A 17,846-nucleotide genomic window follows, 5' to 3' on the forward strand; every position below is an offset into this window, starting at 1 on the left:
ATGCAAAAATTTGAAAGCTGATTGACTGATTGACCCTGAAAATTTTCATGCAATGGAGAAAAATATTTCTGCCCACCCTTGCGCAGTACCTGCTGCAGGAAAGCAGTGAGGCTGAAAGGTGTTGGCCCACAGAGGCAGCTGGTGTCCTGGTGTGTGACTATGGTCACACGGCCTGTCCTGTCAATTTACCAAAGACTGCTGCCTTTGAAACAGCTTCTGAGCTGTCGCATTTATAAGCCAATACGAGGAGCCAGATGGTGACTTTAGAGGCCGTGGACCCACCTCAAGCTCAGCACATCAGCCGTGGCAGCAGCCTCCAGGGGAGGGAGCTGGTGGGCAGCTGGAAATGGCAAGTGCACTGCAGCCTCTGACTCCCACCCACCTGTAGAGCAATTTTTGGCTCCCAAAACTCTCAGGCCATTTTGAAAATGTCACTTGGTGACCACCTCTCATCACTGTTCTGCCAGCGGGATGTTAGTCTTGTGATCCAGCTCTAAGACTGTCAGGCTCTTGCAGGACTCCAGGTAAGCCATTCAGGGTGGAATTAATTTGATCACATGTTGGTGTCTCTGTTGTCAGTATCTGAAGTTAGGTGAAGTGAATCCCAGCCCCTTTTTCTCTAGGTCTCAGCCACTGGCCAGCCCGTGCACATGAGAAGCAGTCCAATGTCCAGGTCAAAATTTCATCTTGGTAGAAGTCACTAGCTACAGTTAGTAACAGGACTTGAGCCTGTAAAACAAGGGCTGAAAATGCAGGACCTGTGACAACGTACCCTTGTGAACCAGAAACACTGTCACTGCAATAATAATTATAAATTATATTTGGAAACAGGAGAAGTAATCCTAGGAATTGTCAAGACATCTCAGAAATGATAAGTATATGTTAGTTACCTGCTGACCCATTTTCTACCAGAAAACTAGAAAGCAAAGTTTTGCATAGATTTACAATACCATACGAAAATAAATCAACTACTTTCATTTTGTAATGTATGCAGTTATTGAGCCAACCTGTGTGAACTTTCCAGGGTAATATGTAAATGTAAACAGGTTCACTCGGGAACTGTGAATTTCCAGAGAAACATGAGAGAATTTAGAAATGCTTTTGCATTGTCATATCCTTAAAATAAATGTGAGTTTTTGAAATTTTTTTTTAATCAAGACAAAATCTTTGTGACAAAGGAAGCTGAAAAACTGTGTCAAAACCCAGTGCTAAAACTAAATACCACATTTAGGAAACAGAGAGTTATTCAGGATAGGAAGCAACAAGAACCACATGGAGTTCATCAAATGCAAAGTCTTGGTCCTGGGAGGGAACAACCCCACATATTGGCACAGGTCAGGGGCTGACTCCTTAGGTTATCCGGGGATCCTTGTGGATAAGGACTTGATCATATGCCCTTGGTACACGTATGCAGTGCTGAATGCTAACCCCTAACCTTTTTTGGGTCGCATTAGCAAGAGCATAGTCACAAGGTCAAGGGAAATACTCATGCTGAGAGTGGGTGTGTCCTGGGACAGGGGCCAAGAGACATTGTCAGATCTCCATCTTTTGAGATATACAACCAGAAAGTTGGACAAAGATGATATTCAGAGGCCCTTTCCAGCCTAATTTTTTCTGTGATTTTATTCTTGAGTAGTTTTGATAAATCAAGCACAGGAGTATTTTACAAATGGCAAACTAAATCACTTCTTCCATTCCCCCAACATGGTGCATAGTCCTCTTCTTTTTGTGGTACAGAAAGCATAAATCTTACTAAATAAACTGAAACAATTCTCAGAAGGTATTGGTTGATCTAGTGAAGTTAGATATTGAGTGGAGTATCTAACATGCTTACGTTTGGTTGGTTTTTTTAAACAGAAATAATGTCTTAGCTCTAACAGAAAATATCTGTCTCTCCAGTCAATAAATCAAGAGTTTTAACTCCTGTTGCTCAAGTCTTCTTCTTGCAACATCAACTGTTCTAATTCTGATTTCGAGCCACTAAAACCTTGACACCTTCCACTTATGGCCCAGACTCCAGCAGTAAAATAGGAATCCCGGGAGTAGCAGTGGCGACCCAGAATTCACTGCTTATTCTGAAAATTGTGATCATTTATTCCGAGCAGCACTTTGGCCTGTAGGGCTTTTCCTGTCAAGAAAGCTGTCCCAATGCTTACCTTAATTTAACCCCAGGGAATTTAAGACATGTTTGGGGGAAATTATACTTATTTTTTTGTCTATGGCTTTTGAGGACACAGTTGCCTGGCCACCAACGCTGGCTCAGCACATTCAGCAGAAAATTTAACATGGACAAACAGTTGATTCCTACATGGATCACGGTATAGAGTCTATACTGATTTTTAAGTACACACACGGGTTTTATGCTGCCTGACAACTCCGCTTAACCTGATAGTTAACCAAGCAGGACTTTTGTGAGCAGATCTGAACCAGTGTACCGGGATTTATGCCGTAAGGCCGCTTTGTGTCATGAGGCCTGGATTTACAGCATCACCAAATCATGATTTCAGTTAAAGGCCAATCACTTCTCAGTAACAGGTCATTTTCCCACTTACAGGCAAAACTTACAGCTTTTGTTTTCCAGAACCAAGACAGGCTGTGATCTAGCTCTGAATTAGGGCAGTTAGTATCTGCATGAATCTATAGCAGCACACATCCTTGTGACAACAGAAAGTTAGCAGTCCCTCTTATTCTGTGAATGACTTCTAGCAATAAACCCAGTAGGAAGAAAGAAAACATTTAATTAGCTGCTTTAAGGCACAATTGTCTCATTCACCAAAGGTCAATTCACACCTACTAACTACTCTCCTTGGAGGCGAGCTACACTCGATGCCAGAAGGGGAGAAATGGCCTAGGTGTGACATACTTTTGCACAAAACCATGAAATGCACCCTCTGGATGTGGCAATGTTCTCAAGTTAGCCCCGAGTGCTCCCCCTCAATTACGGACAGGTAGCACCATCCTTTGGGAAGCAGTTTGGGATGAAGCAGGAGGGAGGCCGCCTCTGAACATGAATGCATACGCCCATGGATATACGTAATCAAAACCCCGCATGTATACATGCACTTGCGTGGATATATTTGCATGTGTGATCTTAAAGGGACCGGAGACAACCTGGAGGATTCAGTATCTGTGGGAAAGCCCTGGAACTTACAATAGGCACCCAGCTTCTCTCCTCTCTTTTCAGGAGACTAGCTCCAGCGCTATGAATCAAATACTATCCTCCACGGGTCTTTCAAGTAAAGCACATAAATGCCCCATTTCCTACAGGGAGAACAGGAACCACAGTAACTACCCCAGGCAGTATGGAAACAATTCAGAGCATTCCTAACTGGATGTCTCATACTGAACATCATTTCCAAGCTTGCAGGGCAGACAGAATAGAGCAGAGGCTTTTCAGCTACTTACAGCACTGCTGTGCTCCAGCTTCCTCAGGGTGGGCACATTTAAGTTATCTCCCCCCTCACATAGGAAACCATCCCAGACCAATCTCCCCAAGCCCATCCCTTCTGCCTTACCCACCCCAGGACATCCCCAGCACATCCCTCCCCCTGCTTCAGTGCCAAGAAGCACCTTCCCGTCATCTATACCTCGTGACAGGAGCACCACAGAAATCCCTTAAAACAAACATTTCTACAAACAGGAGACCATGGAAGTCTAATTGCTGGTGGATTTGTGCTCTTTTCCACTAGCTCTCCCCACATCATACTTAGATCCCACTACCATCCCACTGCAGTGTTGTCGGGGCCAGGTTTAGTGCTCTCCCCACCTTACGCAATAAATGAGTGTGACTGAACATACCTCACGTACCTGGATATCTTTGGTTCCAAACCCAGGCCAAACTCTTTATCGTGGGGTTGAACATAACCCTATAGCTTTACCATGGGGTTGGATTCTCTTCCTAGGCATTGTCTGAGTCTTTCCGCCTCTGAAATCCTGCTTTCCATGTGCCTGTGGGTATAAAATACAAGGTGTGTTATTTACCAGAGAAGAATCACACTGATGCCATGCTGTGGAGAAGATGCAGAGAGACCCATTAGCTGTCAGAGATCCAAGCCAGCAGACCCTGAGTTGCAGAGCTGAGGGCTGTAGAGATGCGCCACCGTGCATGGCTAATAGGGCCCTCTGCTTCCAGCCACCAGCTGAGGCTGCTCAGACAGCCCCACGCCTGCTGTAGCTGTGCCCTCGGTGAGGCTGGGAGCTGGAGGCAGGGGAGAGATGCTGCAGGGCTCTCAGTTCTTTAACATGGGGCTCTTCCTCTGTATACCTCCGAATTTCAGTCGCCGGGGCGTCGATGCTCTTGGTGGCATCCAGCACACAAAATGTGCAGTATTTCTTTTTGTTTCTGCTCTTTACAAGGAGAGCTCTTCAGGGCCAGGTGTGCTCCTCATTGGTCTTGGTATAGTGTTTATCACAACGGGGTTTGCTACCAGCCTTGCTTTCTCTTGCTGCTGTCGTGATGCAACGTGGTATAACAACACAGAATCTGTGTTGCCAATCCTTTTCCAGACTGTCTATGTTGAAGACTACCCCTATTCCCTCCAAAACCCTAGCTGCTGCTTTTTGGCATGCCACCTAAACATATGATGTTCTGATTAAAACAAAACTCCAAAGCGTAGCATTTCTTATTTTGGAATTCTTACTTATTTCAGTTAATGAATAACAAGAAAATGTACCTTTGTTCTAGAAAAAAAAAAAAAAAAGGAGGATACTTGTGCTTAATTGTTATTCTAATTACAAATTCTGGTGTAGTGTAAATTTTTTCCCTTGGCATTATTATGAACCTCATTTCCTTACAAAGTCCAGGATAAACAATTCCAATATATTTTGTTTTAATTATCAGGGTTTAATGGGGCATAATGAGACTATGTTGAGTGGCGCAGAAAAAAATAATTTAATGTGCGCAAAACTACTGAGTGCTCATAGCTTGACCGTGCATATTTCACCTATTGTAGGGCAGCACTATGTTAGCTAGTATTCAGTGTGCCCATCATTTATTTATTAATTATACTTGCTTTTCAATAGAAAATTTTTCCTGTTTTTTCCTGGCATCTGAAACAAGATTAAACCCATTAAGATATCCTGGAAAAAATGGACAATTCTCTGAGTTGAGCAGTGAACGATGCAGCTGATAGACTGCTGATGGTGCTAGAAGCATTTGTCATGTCACAGACAGAAGACTGGAGTGCGTTGGACACAGAAACTGCCTCAGCCAGTCCGTTCCAAATGCAGTCCTTCTCCCAGCACTAATTGGCAGTGAAAACTTCTGGCTTCAGTTCTTAGGGCCCCTACCAAAAGAAGCATAGATAACATCAGCTGAAGTCACCATTCAGAAATGACCTTGTCTAGACTTTCAGTGCAGATACATTTTCCCACTCCCAAGGTATGGTTCCTACAGACTTAAAACACCACAGATACTTCTGCCGTGAAAAGGGAAAAGTGCAAAACAGCAGCCTGGGAAATAAACCAGTAAAGTGAGAGTACGACCCTTTACACTTTCCAAGGTCCCTTTGCCAACAGCACGGAAACCAATGGCTGGGCATGGCTGATGCAGCAGTTAGCACCACCCTGTTACCAGATTTATATGCCACTTTACCAGCGTGACCATATGCCAAGATCAAAACGCCCTCCCCTCCCCCCTCCCACCCCCCCTGAAGTTTTACGTAGGCAGAGGAAGATTTTCACCATTTGTCTGGGAATTCTGAGCACAAGGCAGCGTGGCCAGCATGGTGATGATGGGCTGTTCTGGCGAAAGGACGAACGCTTTTGTTCTGCCATGCTGGGCACATACAGCAGCTTTGAAACAGTCATACTGGAGTCCCTGTGCATGTGCTGTATAGCTCACACACCACCAGTCCAACACGCAGGCTGCTGGATGGAAATACAGCAGCCCTATCACAGCCTGTTTCCCTGGCTTGGGGGAATTGAGCCTTTTGTCCTTAACAGAAACGAGCTTCCTAAATGCTCCACTGCCTGTTCCAGCCTGGACTGAGCACCAAGTCCTTTGCCTAACTGCTGCTCCCAGCAGCAAGACCTGCTCTTGGAGCTGTTCCGACATCGGAGTGCCTCAGCTCTGCTGATACTTACAACAGCCTCTGCAGCCTTCCAGAGAAAAAAATAGGCAGGAGAAAACCCTCCTCTCTACACTGACCCGTGCATGCCATCCTTTCTTGTTAACTCCTTGTCTTGCTCAGGCTCCTCTACTCCACCCATTCCAGGCTGTAGTTCCAATAAGCACATGCCTGGCCTACACATACAGCGCACAGCCTTCTCATACATATATTTTATCTGTGAATAACAGTATTTCTTTTGTCCTGGCTTTCTAAATTAGTGAAATTTTAATGAAGGCATCCCAAGATATTACAACATACATGAAAATAAGGCCTTACACACCAAGAAAATTGAAGCCATCTCAGGTATGTTAAGTTCAGGACCTCCATGAGGCAGGCTCTGTTACAAGCACCACATGTGAGCAACTTCAAGGGCTTTAATCTCTACACCTCACTCAAGTGAGAGTTACAAGAAGCTTCAATGTGAGTTTCACTTCAGGAGTAATTACTGGATCCTCCTTGAAGGAAAACACATCTATTCTGCTTATCCATTACACTTCTTGACATGGAGTCAGAGAACTTGATACAGTGCCCACTGAAGCCATTGGGAATGTCCTCTCTTCTGGAAAAGTTGTTGATTCATGACTCTAGGAAGAAGGTTCAAATACAATACAAACCCACAGACTGATATTACATTACATTTATTTGAAAATTAACATTTTATATTACAGATTAAGTTAATATACTCCAAGTGTTTGGGTTTTAAATAAAATAAATTTATTACAGACATCAGTATTTACAGAAAGAAAAACATTTACATACTTTTTTTTTTTAAATCTCATTGGAGTAAAAAAATTCTCCATGAAGTTTCTACCCACAGGAGATGTCACGTTCTGCAAGAAGTCAGCCTCCTTCAAGGATTAATGGAGACAAGAAACCTAACCAGGCTGCAGTTACAACTCAATGGTTGATTGAGGAACTGCAATGGGCTGGTTACCTGCATTAAATAGTAGCAAGACTGAAAGACCTCAGAGGGCCTCTTCGAAGTCTATGTGCTATGCTTCAAGGAAGAATGGAAGGGAATCAGCGAGTACCTTCCATCAAACTTGCCTCAGATACAGGACCAGGCCAGCATCCAGCATGTTCTCACAGACCTCCAAACCGTAGTGGTCTTCTTTCTTCCTGCTAAACTATGGGGACTCTGACCCAAGCTTAGGATTCCATTGCACAGCCACTGCATAAATACAAAGGCAATCTCTGCTGCCACACAGCCTAACAGCCACAGCAGACCACGGCGGAAGAGAATGATTGTACAAAGACTAGCTGACCCTTCACCATGCAGAGGTGTGCCCCTGAGTCAGAAGCCAAGTTTGCTGATTCCCAGAGAAATGCTGATCTGTGTGTTCCCTCAGACTGGCTAGCAAGTCCCAGGGGAATTAGAAGGTCTCTGTGTTTGGCAGAGCTGCATAAACAGGGGGAAGAAGTGCATTTCCGGGCAACGCATAAGCTGCAGATGGTAGAGGCCTCAGAGATTAGCTCTGGGCAAACACTTATCCTGAAAGCTCTATGTAGGAGTGTACATCCCCACTGGATCATGCAGTCAAAACTGAGTAAGGTTGTGTTACTAAGAGACCTGCACCCCATCCTGGACTGAGGCAGGATACCAGCCCTGTTAAATCATAGGAAATTCTGAGCCTCAATATACAGAACAAGACCTTAATTTGAACACTCAATGTGTTTCAACTCCTTCACATAGCAAGTTCCTGTTTTTAATGGTTTCCTCTGGTGTACAGGCACTCGAAGAGCTCTCCATGCAGGTCACCACACCCTCCAGAAGCCCACAGCTCTTCAAAAGCCAGCCTTAAACACCTTTCCACACAGCCATGGTGAGGGGAGAAGGATTTGAAGCACAGCTGAGTTTCTGGCTCTCCTGCCCTGTAAACTGAAATGCCATCTCCCTTGGTATCTTCAGTGGCAAATGGGGAACTGAATCCAGGTGCACACCAAATGCAGACAGACAAAGGTCCTGCTAATGACAACCACACCTTGTTGCCACCATGTCTTTATAATTTTTAAGGACCACATTCTCTTTGTCATCAAAGTAAAGAAGATTGAGGGACTTCAATTCATCTGGCACACAGCAGGGTGTGCTGACATCTTCAGAGAGTTTAAGTGTATGGACTATGGACTGAACCGTAGCGTGGTTTGTTGCATTTAGACTTTCCCCCAAGGGGAAGAGACAGGATCCTCTGCAATAAAATGCATTGTAGCCACTTGGGTAAATAATCCATCCTGACCAGCCAATAGCACGGAAGTCAACGTAGAGTTCCCTTCGATGACATGCTGTTACCTGGCTTTTGGCAGAAGGGTTTGCAGCAGCTCGAGGTCTCCTGCTCATGCTTGCATTGCTGCTTTCCATGATCCGAATTTCACGAGGCATACGTGAAGCATCATTTTTGGCAGGGTTCATCTCTGGTTCTGAAATGAAGTTGTGTGTTAATCTTTCTCAAAAGAAATTAATTTCCTAAGTACGGTATTCTGCATGAAAGTCTATTCCATGAATCTACATCAGAAGTCTTCAGAGTAGATTTTAAAATGACATTTAACTGTGAAAGTACCTGAAGGGGTGTGTATTCAATTGCCATTTCAGCCATATTTCAACAACCGCCAAATCTTGTGGTGCACTTTGCAGCCTGAAAGGCCCCAACTCAGCAGAAATATAAAGGAAAAGCTCAATGACATACTAAATACATTCTGTGAACTCCACAGGCCCTCTTTAAGGCTGAATCTGGTCAGAATGGTATTAACGGCCTTTATATGGCCACTCCTACAACACACATTACACTGAGCAGTGCTAACAGAGGGTGGAGATCACAGCCTTTTTCTCTCTCCCGTATTCTCCTCCCAGGGGGCTCTACCCATACACTTGCAAAACAGAGTGTGTTCCTGTAGAGTAATATTTTAAAAAATATTTTTCAACTTTTGGATCCAGTTTTACGGAACACTGCTAGAGAATTAAGCTTACTGACAATAGGTTGGCTTTCTTCTGGTAGAAGAACAATCTGCGCAGATTCACTGACCACAAACAACAGGCAGGTCTAAGGAGTTTCTTCATTGAGAAATGGGTATCAATTTCTCAATCCCAACACAGTATCCCATACAGAGCTTGATGGTCATTAAATTGTGATCTAAAATTTCACTATAAAAATTTTCTTTGGAAAACAAAAATAAACAGGCCAGCCCCATTTTTGTTTTTACTCAATTTCACCACCTAGTTCTTAATATTGATGCCATTCCTACCCCGTTTTTTTCTAATGTGCAAATGCAACCGTTTACCAGAAAACCCTGCAAAACAGAAGCATTTTTGCTGCTCCTCCCAGCTTTTGCTCTTTGCATTTATCAGGCTCTAAAATCCAGCCTTAGTTGGTTTTACTGGAAGACCAGTGGGAGAGGTAAGACACGGTTTTTTGTAATTTAAGGGATGAGGGCGTTGTCTTTGATGAAAGCAGCCTTTAGTCACAATGCTAATTAGTCACTGAAGTTAAATAGGTGCTTAAAAACCAAGCCAAGGACAGAAAGGTTTAAATTGCTTCTTTAACAACCTCTTCCTCTCTTGAAAACTGCACTTAACTCTACTTACAGTTGCTTTACTGGCATTTTCACAAAGTTTTCCAGGTCACCAAGTTTTTTTAGCCTAAACCTAATCCACAATTTTCATGCAAACTTCACCACCGAAGAAATTATAATATAAATACTAATTTAACAAAACAGAACTCCCACCCCTTTACAAACAAAATAAATCAGATTCCCCCTAGCCTTTCTGAATATTTCCTGCAAACACAGTTTTTCTGAGGGGAAAGGCAACTTAAGAGGCTGGGTGATCTACTAGCAAGAACTATCAAACCAAACTCCGATCAGTGACAAAGCTGAACTTCAAACCTGTTCAACACCGCAAGTAAATACTGAGATTAGGTATACATGAGGCAGCAGAAGGTAACAGAAGATGAACAGGGAGTTCATATTCTAAAACAGCTGCTGCTGCCATGTGAACTTACTTGTGGAAGAGGGTACAAAGCTGGAAGACCTCCGTTTGTTACTGTTGGTGAAGAGGACAAGGAGAGCATTTCTACTCTCCTGCAAAGCGCCCTGGCTCTTAGCAAACTTAACCAGGTTGTGCTCAATTCTATTGCTGAATACATGTGTTGTAGTTATCAAAAAGCCGTGGTTGGAGCTGCTGTTTCCAACCCACTTGGAAACCTGGTAATGAAAGGGAAATGAAAAATTAACGTTTCAATATTCTTATTACAGCATTACGATGAAGCAATGTTTATATTAGGAAAAGGGAACAGGCAACAAACTATGAGAGTGTAAGACCACACAGTATCACAGAAGTGAGGTAACTATATAGCTGAGACTCAATGGAGTTTAATATTTAAACCAATAATTCAACATTTAAAAATACAAAATACCATATGCATTCCCTAAAGCTACATTTACAGGAAGATAATTAATTTCAGAGAATTTACTAGTGAATAGATGAGACTAGGAGTTTAAATTAACACTAAAATAAATCCTCTCTGACGTTAGCCAGGAATTTATTTTTCACAATAATATGAACTCTCCAGGCTTTCCATACCGTTAAAACTCATTTAAATCTAACAAACATGGCATTTGAAGAAATCAGATCACCATCAAGCAAATTTACTTTATCTAATTGTTATAATTACAGACTAATAGATAAGGCCAGGCCATTCTCAAGCAGGGCTATCATGACTTAAGATACAACTCAACTAATCATCCAAGCATGCTGTTCAGTCTGACCATAAAGCTTAGGCAAGGAAAAACACTGTCCAAGAGTACAGATTTAAATCCAAGAAACTGAGTGTTTTAAATCTCGTTTGTTTGTTTGCTATGGAAAGGCATTCACATACTGTTATAGTTTAAGGATATCTACAAAACAAATCTTGAAACTAACAAATAAATAAGTCTACAGAGCAAGTTAAAAGAAAAACAATCCAACCATGATCCAATTCCAGAAACACAACGGTGAAGCACACCGCACATCTGCTCTGTAGTAACGTCACCAGAATAAAAAGGAGAAATGAAAATCTACTCTTAGCACACAATCAATGCCATCTCCTTTGGCAGCCGAAGGGGTAACATGTTTTAATCACAATGACATACTTGGTCTGATGTCCCTCCTATGGTCTAGGTTTGGGTTACTCAATTCTCATCATGCCTGTGCTGCTAGCAGCATATTAACACTTCTCCTTTAATTCAGGTAGCATCAGGTGTACTTTTAAGCGTAGAGAGAGAGCTTCTTCCTCTGCTGCTGTCCTTCGGTTTGAATTGACCACATAACCTCGCATAAGGGCAACGCTGGAGTTACAAGCTGACTGTCATCTTAAGAGATTTAGAATTAAAATTAAGTCAGAATTCTCTGCTTACTGTCTGCGTGACGTTGAATACTTCCCAGCCTTCTGTATACAGGGACAATAATCTTGATGCAATTAGATGTTTTTTTTGTGGCTTACTTCCACTCTCCAAGAGCTCATACACTTCCACCTTGATGAAAGCAATACAACAAAACAATAAGAAACCAATTGTTCTTCCAACAAAACAAGGAGGATGAAGATTATGCACACTTCTGCCTCATCATGGCTGTAAAATCGTACTATCATTCCAAACCAGGCAAAAAGTAGTTTTTAGGCAGTTTAACAGAGAAAAACAAGTATCACTATATACATCTACTTCTAGGTGTGTTCAGAGGTAGGATACGGGACTATTTGACAGTACAGAAAAATACCCTGACCATCCCTTTTCTTTCTATTTTTAACATCTGATACCCTGAAAGTCTTCTGTTCTTCCACATCTTTGTCTTCAGGTTTGCAAAAAGTCCAGTCCTGCCTTTTGCCAAAGGAACAGATACATTCAAGGTCAGAGTCCTCACCCGCCCTATTTTCCTATGAATCCCTGATTGCTATCGTTATCTTTTAGAGCGGCTTAAGCAGACAAAATTTCGCTTCGAATTTTAAAACATCTCAAAACCCAGAGAACTACGGTATGGTTTGAGATAGGTCTGACATAGGTATGTTTAGGGATCTGCCATCGTGCGCACAGGACAGCATACCAAAGCCAAAACCTTGCATCTACTTCTCCGCATGCTGGAGGCAAAGAAAAAGTGAGGACGACAATCAAATAAAAATAAAAATAAAGCAGGTTTACGCGGTAAGTGGTTGCACTCCTCGTTTTCAGTATTATTAACAATGAAAGCACAAGTAAGCGTTTAACTGACAGATTATTTCCGTACTTACTTTGCAAAAGTGTTTCACGTCAGACCATCGAGACACATGTGTCCTCTTCAGCTTGAACACCCTGAACTCGGCTTTCAGCATCTGCTCGCCCTTCTCCATAGCGCTGATGTCGAAGTAGAAGTGGTACTGGTCCACGTGCACTGGAAAAGAGCCTTCTTCAGGAACAACGCAAGGCCCCCCAAAACAAGCTGCACCCCCGCGTCTGCCACAGCAGCTGCCGGGTCTGCTCAAATCTGCAGGGGGGACGCGACGCGGGGGGCGAAGGGGCCCCGCAGCGGGCACGGCGCTGCTCTGCTGCGGGGAACCCACCTCGCCGCCCGGCCCCCGCCGCCCCCGGCCCACCTCGGTCCTCGAAGCTGCGCACCACGTCGCCCTCCAGCAGCCCCGGGGCGCGGGTGATGCCGTTGGCGTCGGCCACCTTGTTGAAGAGATCCACCATGAACTGGGGCGGCTTCTTGCGGGGCAGGACGTCGGGCGGCAGCTCCTCGATGTCGAAGACCTCCCGCAGCCGCTGCAAGGCCGCCGCCAGCACCTCGTCCCGCGGGCCGGGGGCCAGGGGCAGGCCGCTCGCCGCCGGCAGGCTCAGCAGCCAGGCCAGGCCCAAGCCCAAGCCCAGCCACAGCCGGCGGGCCGCCATGGCCGGCGGCGCTGGCTCGGGAAGGCCGCCTGCGGTATCCGGCGCCCCGTCGCGGCTATGACCGGGCTGGGGTGAGGGGACAGCGGCCCTTCCGCGGGCCCCGGCCCGCCGAGGCTGAGGGGGCGAGGCGAGTGCGCGGGGCCGGGTGCTCAGCCCTGATGGCCGCCTGCCCGGGGGTGGGCGGCCGCGCCTCGCCCGGGCCATTAAGGCCCCTTAAGGGCTCAGTGGGGCATCGCCGCTCGCTCGTTAACATCAGAGAGCTGCCGGCCGGGGCTCGGGGGCACGGCTGTTGCTTTCAGGGTGTCTGCAAAGAAAACCGCACTTGTGAAAATCTTATTCTTTAAATTTACTTTTTTTTTTTTTTTTAAAAAAAAAGGCTTTGATTTGTGCATTGCTGATGCCAGGTGCTGTTGCCTGCCATTGCCACAGCAATAAAACGTAGACTTGAAAATGAGCATGAGCCTCGGCCTCTCCCAGCTTCGCAGCCCACCGAGCTCCCCCGGGTGCGAGCCCGGGCAGCCGGCCGGGCTCGGCCGGGCGGCAGCAGGGAGCCTGCGCTGGCCCAAGTCTCTAACCCGGGCTCTACAGCTGCCCGGGGTGGGGTTTAGGGGCAGAGTCCGGGTTTCTGCTATTGCAGTGGAGCAAGAGCAGCCAAGCTTCAAAGTAATTAGGGGTGGGGGGAGGCATACGCATTCTGAAAAGCTATTTTAAGGCTTAAATAATTCCCAAACTGAACCAGCTTTCAATAATTTGCCTTTTTTCCCCACTTTGGTTGATGGAGTTCCACTTCCCCACCCCACCAAAAAAACCTGAACCCAAACGCTAAGCATCCTGCATACTAGTCCTTTTTAAGGCAGCCTGGCAACTTACTGAGAAGCAATTCTACATTCCTGAGGGTTCATGCAGCACTCCCTGTTCAGCTTGTGCCACACGGCCCCATGTTGCCTTTCCAGGCAGGAAAGCAAAGGGAGGTAGGTTATGGAGCAGGAAGAAATGTTCTCTGGCTCCTCTGCTTAGGCATGCTATGTTAGACAGGAGTACTTCCACTGAGCAAGTATGTGGGCCCATAGTGGAATGAGGTGGTGACAAAGAGGCTACAGCTCCACACACTCCCAAATTAGCCATTTGAAGAAAAAAGGTTTAATCTGGATTGTTCAAATGGCTCTGATACAGGAAGCACTCACCTTTTGCTGCTGTAAAGCTGAAGTTCCTAGGGTGCTTGGCCATGTAGCTCTTCAGCTCCAGACTCCCTCCTACTGTCACTCATTCCAGCCTTCAGCTATTGTAGCCACATGTTCGGAAAAAAGTTTGGGTAGTTACTATTGCTGTGTTTTTTTCACCAGGACACAAGCTTGCTGGTCCACTTTGCCACATGAGGTGCAGAGGACTGATGGAAGAAAATGAGAAGCAGTGATAGGTTAATCAGACCTGTGTAAAGAGCACTGTTGCTGCATATAAAGCTACAGCCAACTTTGATCCTCAAAACTCTCCGGTTGTCTTCTAAGGGCTGTAGGTATTTCAGCTCATGGCTAATACCAGTGCTGCATAAAGTAATATCCATTCAACTACCTGCCTGAGAGCATGGAAAGAGACTAGTAAGATGTGAGAAATCATCGCTAGACTGTTTTTCAGTCATTCTAAAAGCTTTGCTTCTACTCCAGTGCTTCTTCACATGCTTATCCTCACAAACCCTACCCTGCCCTTGGGCCTCTTCATTTACTCCTAGTATCCTCCCTAGGCATATACCTTCATTTTTACTCTCATGGTGCTGCTTCCAGACATTAATGTCTGGAAACACATAGCTAGGGTTCCCAAACAACCTTAACTCTGCCCCAGAGGCAAAGATTTATGACAAAATCCTCTCTGTTTAATATAAGCTGGGACCACAAACAACGAAATGCCTCAATCATAGTAGTGCAACTGCAGAAATTCCAGCCTACAGTTAGCCAAACGTAACCCACTGAGTGCTGTGTTCTTTTATTTTCATATTTCTGATTAGGCAAACAACATAATGAAAGCCTCGCTCCCTATTCTTTCGTAAGACTGTATGACTCACCACTTATGTAAGCCTTATGCAGGAGTTGGTCATGGCTCCACTGATGATACTACGTACTGGTTTGCAATTAGTGCAAGGCTTCAACCTCCCGGTTCTGTACAATAAAAATAGGTTCTCTCAACTTACATGTTGTGAGCAGTGTGGCTTTGGGAGCCGAGGAAAAGCAGGGAATCTGTAGGGAACTATAATAGATAGTTAACAACTTAAAATTTTAGGTGGATTCTTTAAAGAGTTCAGCGTTGGCATTGCTTTTCCTTCTCCCTCTCTCAAATGACTGGATAAACAGCTTGGAGGGTCTGAAGAGTTCAAAATCCTCTGGCTTTCAGGTATAGCTTATTGGTAAGAACAGTGGGATTTATTATGTGGCCTGCCGCATCATCTTTGATGCCATTATAATTAATATGGGACAGCAATATTGAAAAAGCATGGTTGTCACATGATATCAATAGTGGGCAGAGCAAAATTTACTTGAGAGCCTTCATTGGGTATTGCAGAACCTTAGCAAGTTTGGACTTGAATGCAAGTCCAGCTCTGCTATTCAGAAATGAAGAGTTCAGCTCAGAATATTTTCTCCCTTTTCCCATTAATTTCATGTTAGCACAAACAATAAGAAACAAGTGGACAGCGCAGGCTGGAAGTTGCTGCTTTCTCGACACAGCTGCCTGACACTTCTCTGTACACGCTCTGTGCAGGTTCTGTAGTTCTTAGTTTAGTGACTCAACAAATCTCTTCGTTCTGGGGAAAAAAAAAGTAGTTTTCTGCTCCCTGAACACAGCAATGATGCACTGCAGTCTTCACTGTGGCTTTTGCAGGCAGGGAGCAAGAACACAAGGTATTTCACTCACTTCGTAGCAGCTGTCTTAGACCCATTTAAAAAAGAAAAGAGGAATGACCCTTGCGTGAACGATGTCAGACTTCTCTTTACTTTTAATGATAGTAGAGGCAGCAAAACCAGGGTCACCAACAAAAGTTAAGAATTACTAAGGAAAGCTTCCTCTTCGAAGTCTCAGCGGAAGGAACAGGACTGTATCATCAGCGATATCATGTGAAGGAGGACTGTTGACGTCACCCCAGAGCCTGGAATAGCAATCCCTTGAGGGCTGGGTAGATGGAGAGAGTCACTGAGTTAGTAAGTGTATATTCAGCATTTAGCTTGAATGTTGGAACAGGGAAATTATAAATGGCCCTAAGTAGCAGAGAGTGTTTTTACCATGTATCTAATATATAAATACCTCTCCCAGAGGAGATAAACTCCCAAGTGCAGACTTGCCAGCACATCCTGACTCCAAGACATGTACCCTACTCAAGCCCTTCAAAACTGGACTCTCAGCAATTTTGTATGATAGTTTTGTGTAAACTACAGTTTCTGAATTAATGATCTAGACAATAAGATGCCATATTACCTCTGTTTTTCCAACCAGGACTTCTTTGTACTGTGCTATCATTTCCTGAAGCATTTCCAAAGGACTTGAAAGATTCCTTGCCTTCCCTGAAAGACTGCATCCATCCGATAGTGAAACCAATGCAGCAGGCAGTATAGTACTGCATCCAAAGTTACCCAGAGGTTTATAGCAGAAGAATCCAGATCTCCCTGCTCCGAGAAGACCAAACAGGTAGATTACTCCACATTTTAAACCACCTCAGCGACTATGCTACCTAACTTAATTCCTTCCTAATTTTTCCTCATGGTTTAAGTAATTTCTTGGCCCATATATTGGGAGTAAGCCAAGTTTGGATAAAGCTGCTACAGGGTCTCTTCACATCTAATCTTTTAATCATCTTTATTTATCATTTGAGAAAGCACAGCCACCACCAGCACAAGAAACACTGCATCGTCCTTCCTTGCTGAACCACTGAGATACGGCTGTTCCTCAACACCTCCTCCCTCCAAGAGCAAAAACTACTTCAACTGTTATTACTAGATTTGACACAGTATGCAAAACCAATGCAAAGTCAGGTATTATTCCACCAATTTAATTATTCATCTACCCAGTTCCTTCTTTTAAAAATAAAATTATTTTATGTTGGAGAAAAGTGTTACCCTTTTGGAAGAACATTAGTCAAGTTACTGTTTTCTCTAAGACTGTTTTGTCAAATTAATTGCTTAAATTACTGCTTCTTGTGACAGCTTTCCCTGAAGGATATATCCTGCAACAATAACTTTCACACTGCTTTTTCTAGTTAAGTGATGCCTGTGGATATCTTTGTCACTGAGAAAGTATGGTATATCATTATATGTGGATATTTTTTTTATTTTTGATAAATCTCAATGTGTAACATTTGAAAATCTATTGGAAAATTCCATCCCTCCCCACCAACGCTGTTATGAGGATTCCCCTCTCATTTTCACACTGTTACACAGTAGTATCGTTTACTGAACAGATTTTGTGTATCTGCTCAGCCTTAGCAAATGCAAAACACTCTCCCTCTGTGAAGAGCTTTTTCCTTACTTACTAGTGAAGGGGCATTACAGGTCCTGGCAGTATTCATTCACTACCAAACTGAGTTAATTGGTAGATGAGGAAAAAAGCCCTGATTCAATTGCAGACTAACATCAGTATAACCAAGTGCACTTCATACATAACCTTAACTGGGGAGTCAAGACACAAAGGTCTCTTCAGATGGCTACTAAAAATCATTGCCACCACCTATCACCATGATTTTTGAAAAGCACATCTCAAACTGTATCTGGAGTTCAGCCAAAAATGGAGCCCACAAGATCATTCTTTGTGAAAATCAACCAAAAACCTGTGCAACACGCTAACCCTTTTCAGAAACACAACTCACGTCTA

The 17,846-nt window shown here is 44.1% G+C and overlaps 1 protein-coding gene and 1 long non-coding RNA gene across 2 annotated transcripts; both read right to left on the reverse strand.

The window, feature by feature from the left end:
- Nucleotides 1–6,930: 6,930 nt before the first annotated feature.
- On the reverse strand, nucleotides 6,931–12,998 carry LOC148054819 (bone morphogenetic protein 7-like). Its single transcript, XM_087766289.1, has 5 exons — nucleotides 12,704–12,998; nucleotides 12,362–12,501; nucleotides 11,496–11,612; nucleotides 10,103–10,304; nucleotides 6,931–8,525 (listed from the first exon to the last, which is right to left on the reverse strand). Exons 1-5 carry the CDS (start codon nucleotides 12,996–12,998, stop codon nucleotides 8,077–8,079), a joined length of 1,203 nt encoding a protein of 400 aa, XP_087622415.1. The 3' UTR covers nucleotides 6,931–8,076.
- Nucleotides 12,999–13,088: 90 nt separating this feature from the next.
- On the reverse strand, nucleotides 13,089–16,144 carry LOC148054820 (uncharacterized). The gene is made up of 3 exons (XR_015706882.1): nucleotides 15,055–16,144; nucleotides 14,183–14,385; nucleotides 13,089–13,302 (listed from the first exon to the last, which is right to left on the reverse strand). It is a non-coding gene; the product is annotated as an uncharacterized LOC148054820 (long non-coding RNA).
- Between the last annotated feature and the right edge of the window lie 1,702 nt (nucleotides 16,145–17,846).

Source organism: Nipponia nippon, unplaced genomic scaffold (genome assembly GCF_047370975.1).
Source record: "Nipponia nippon isolate SJK-2023a ecotype South Korea unplaced genomic scaffold, ASM4737097v1 scaffold_3, whole genome shotgun sequence".
Classification (NCBI taxonomy): domain Eukaryota; kingdom Metazoa; phylum Chordata; class Aves; order Pelecaniformes; family Threskiornithidae; genus Nipponia; species Nipponia nippon.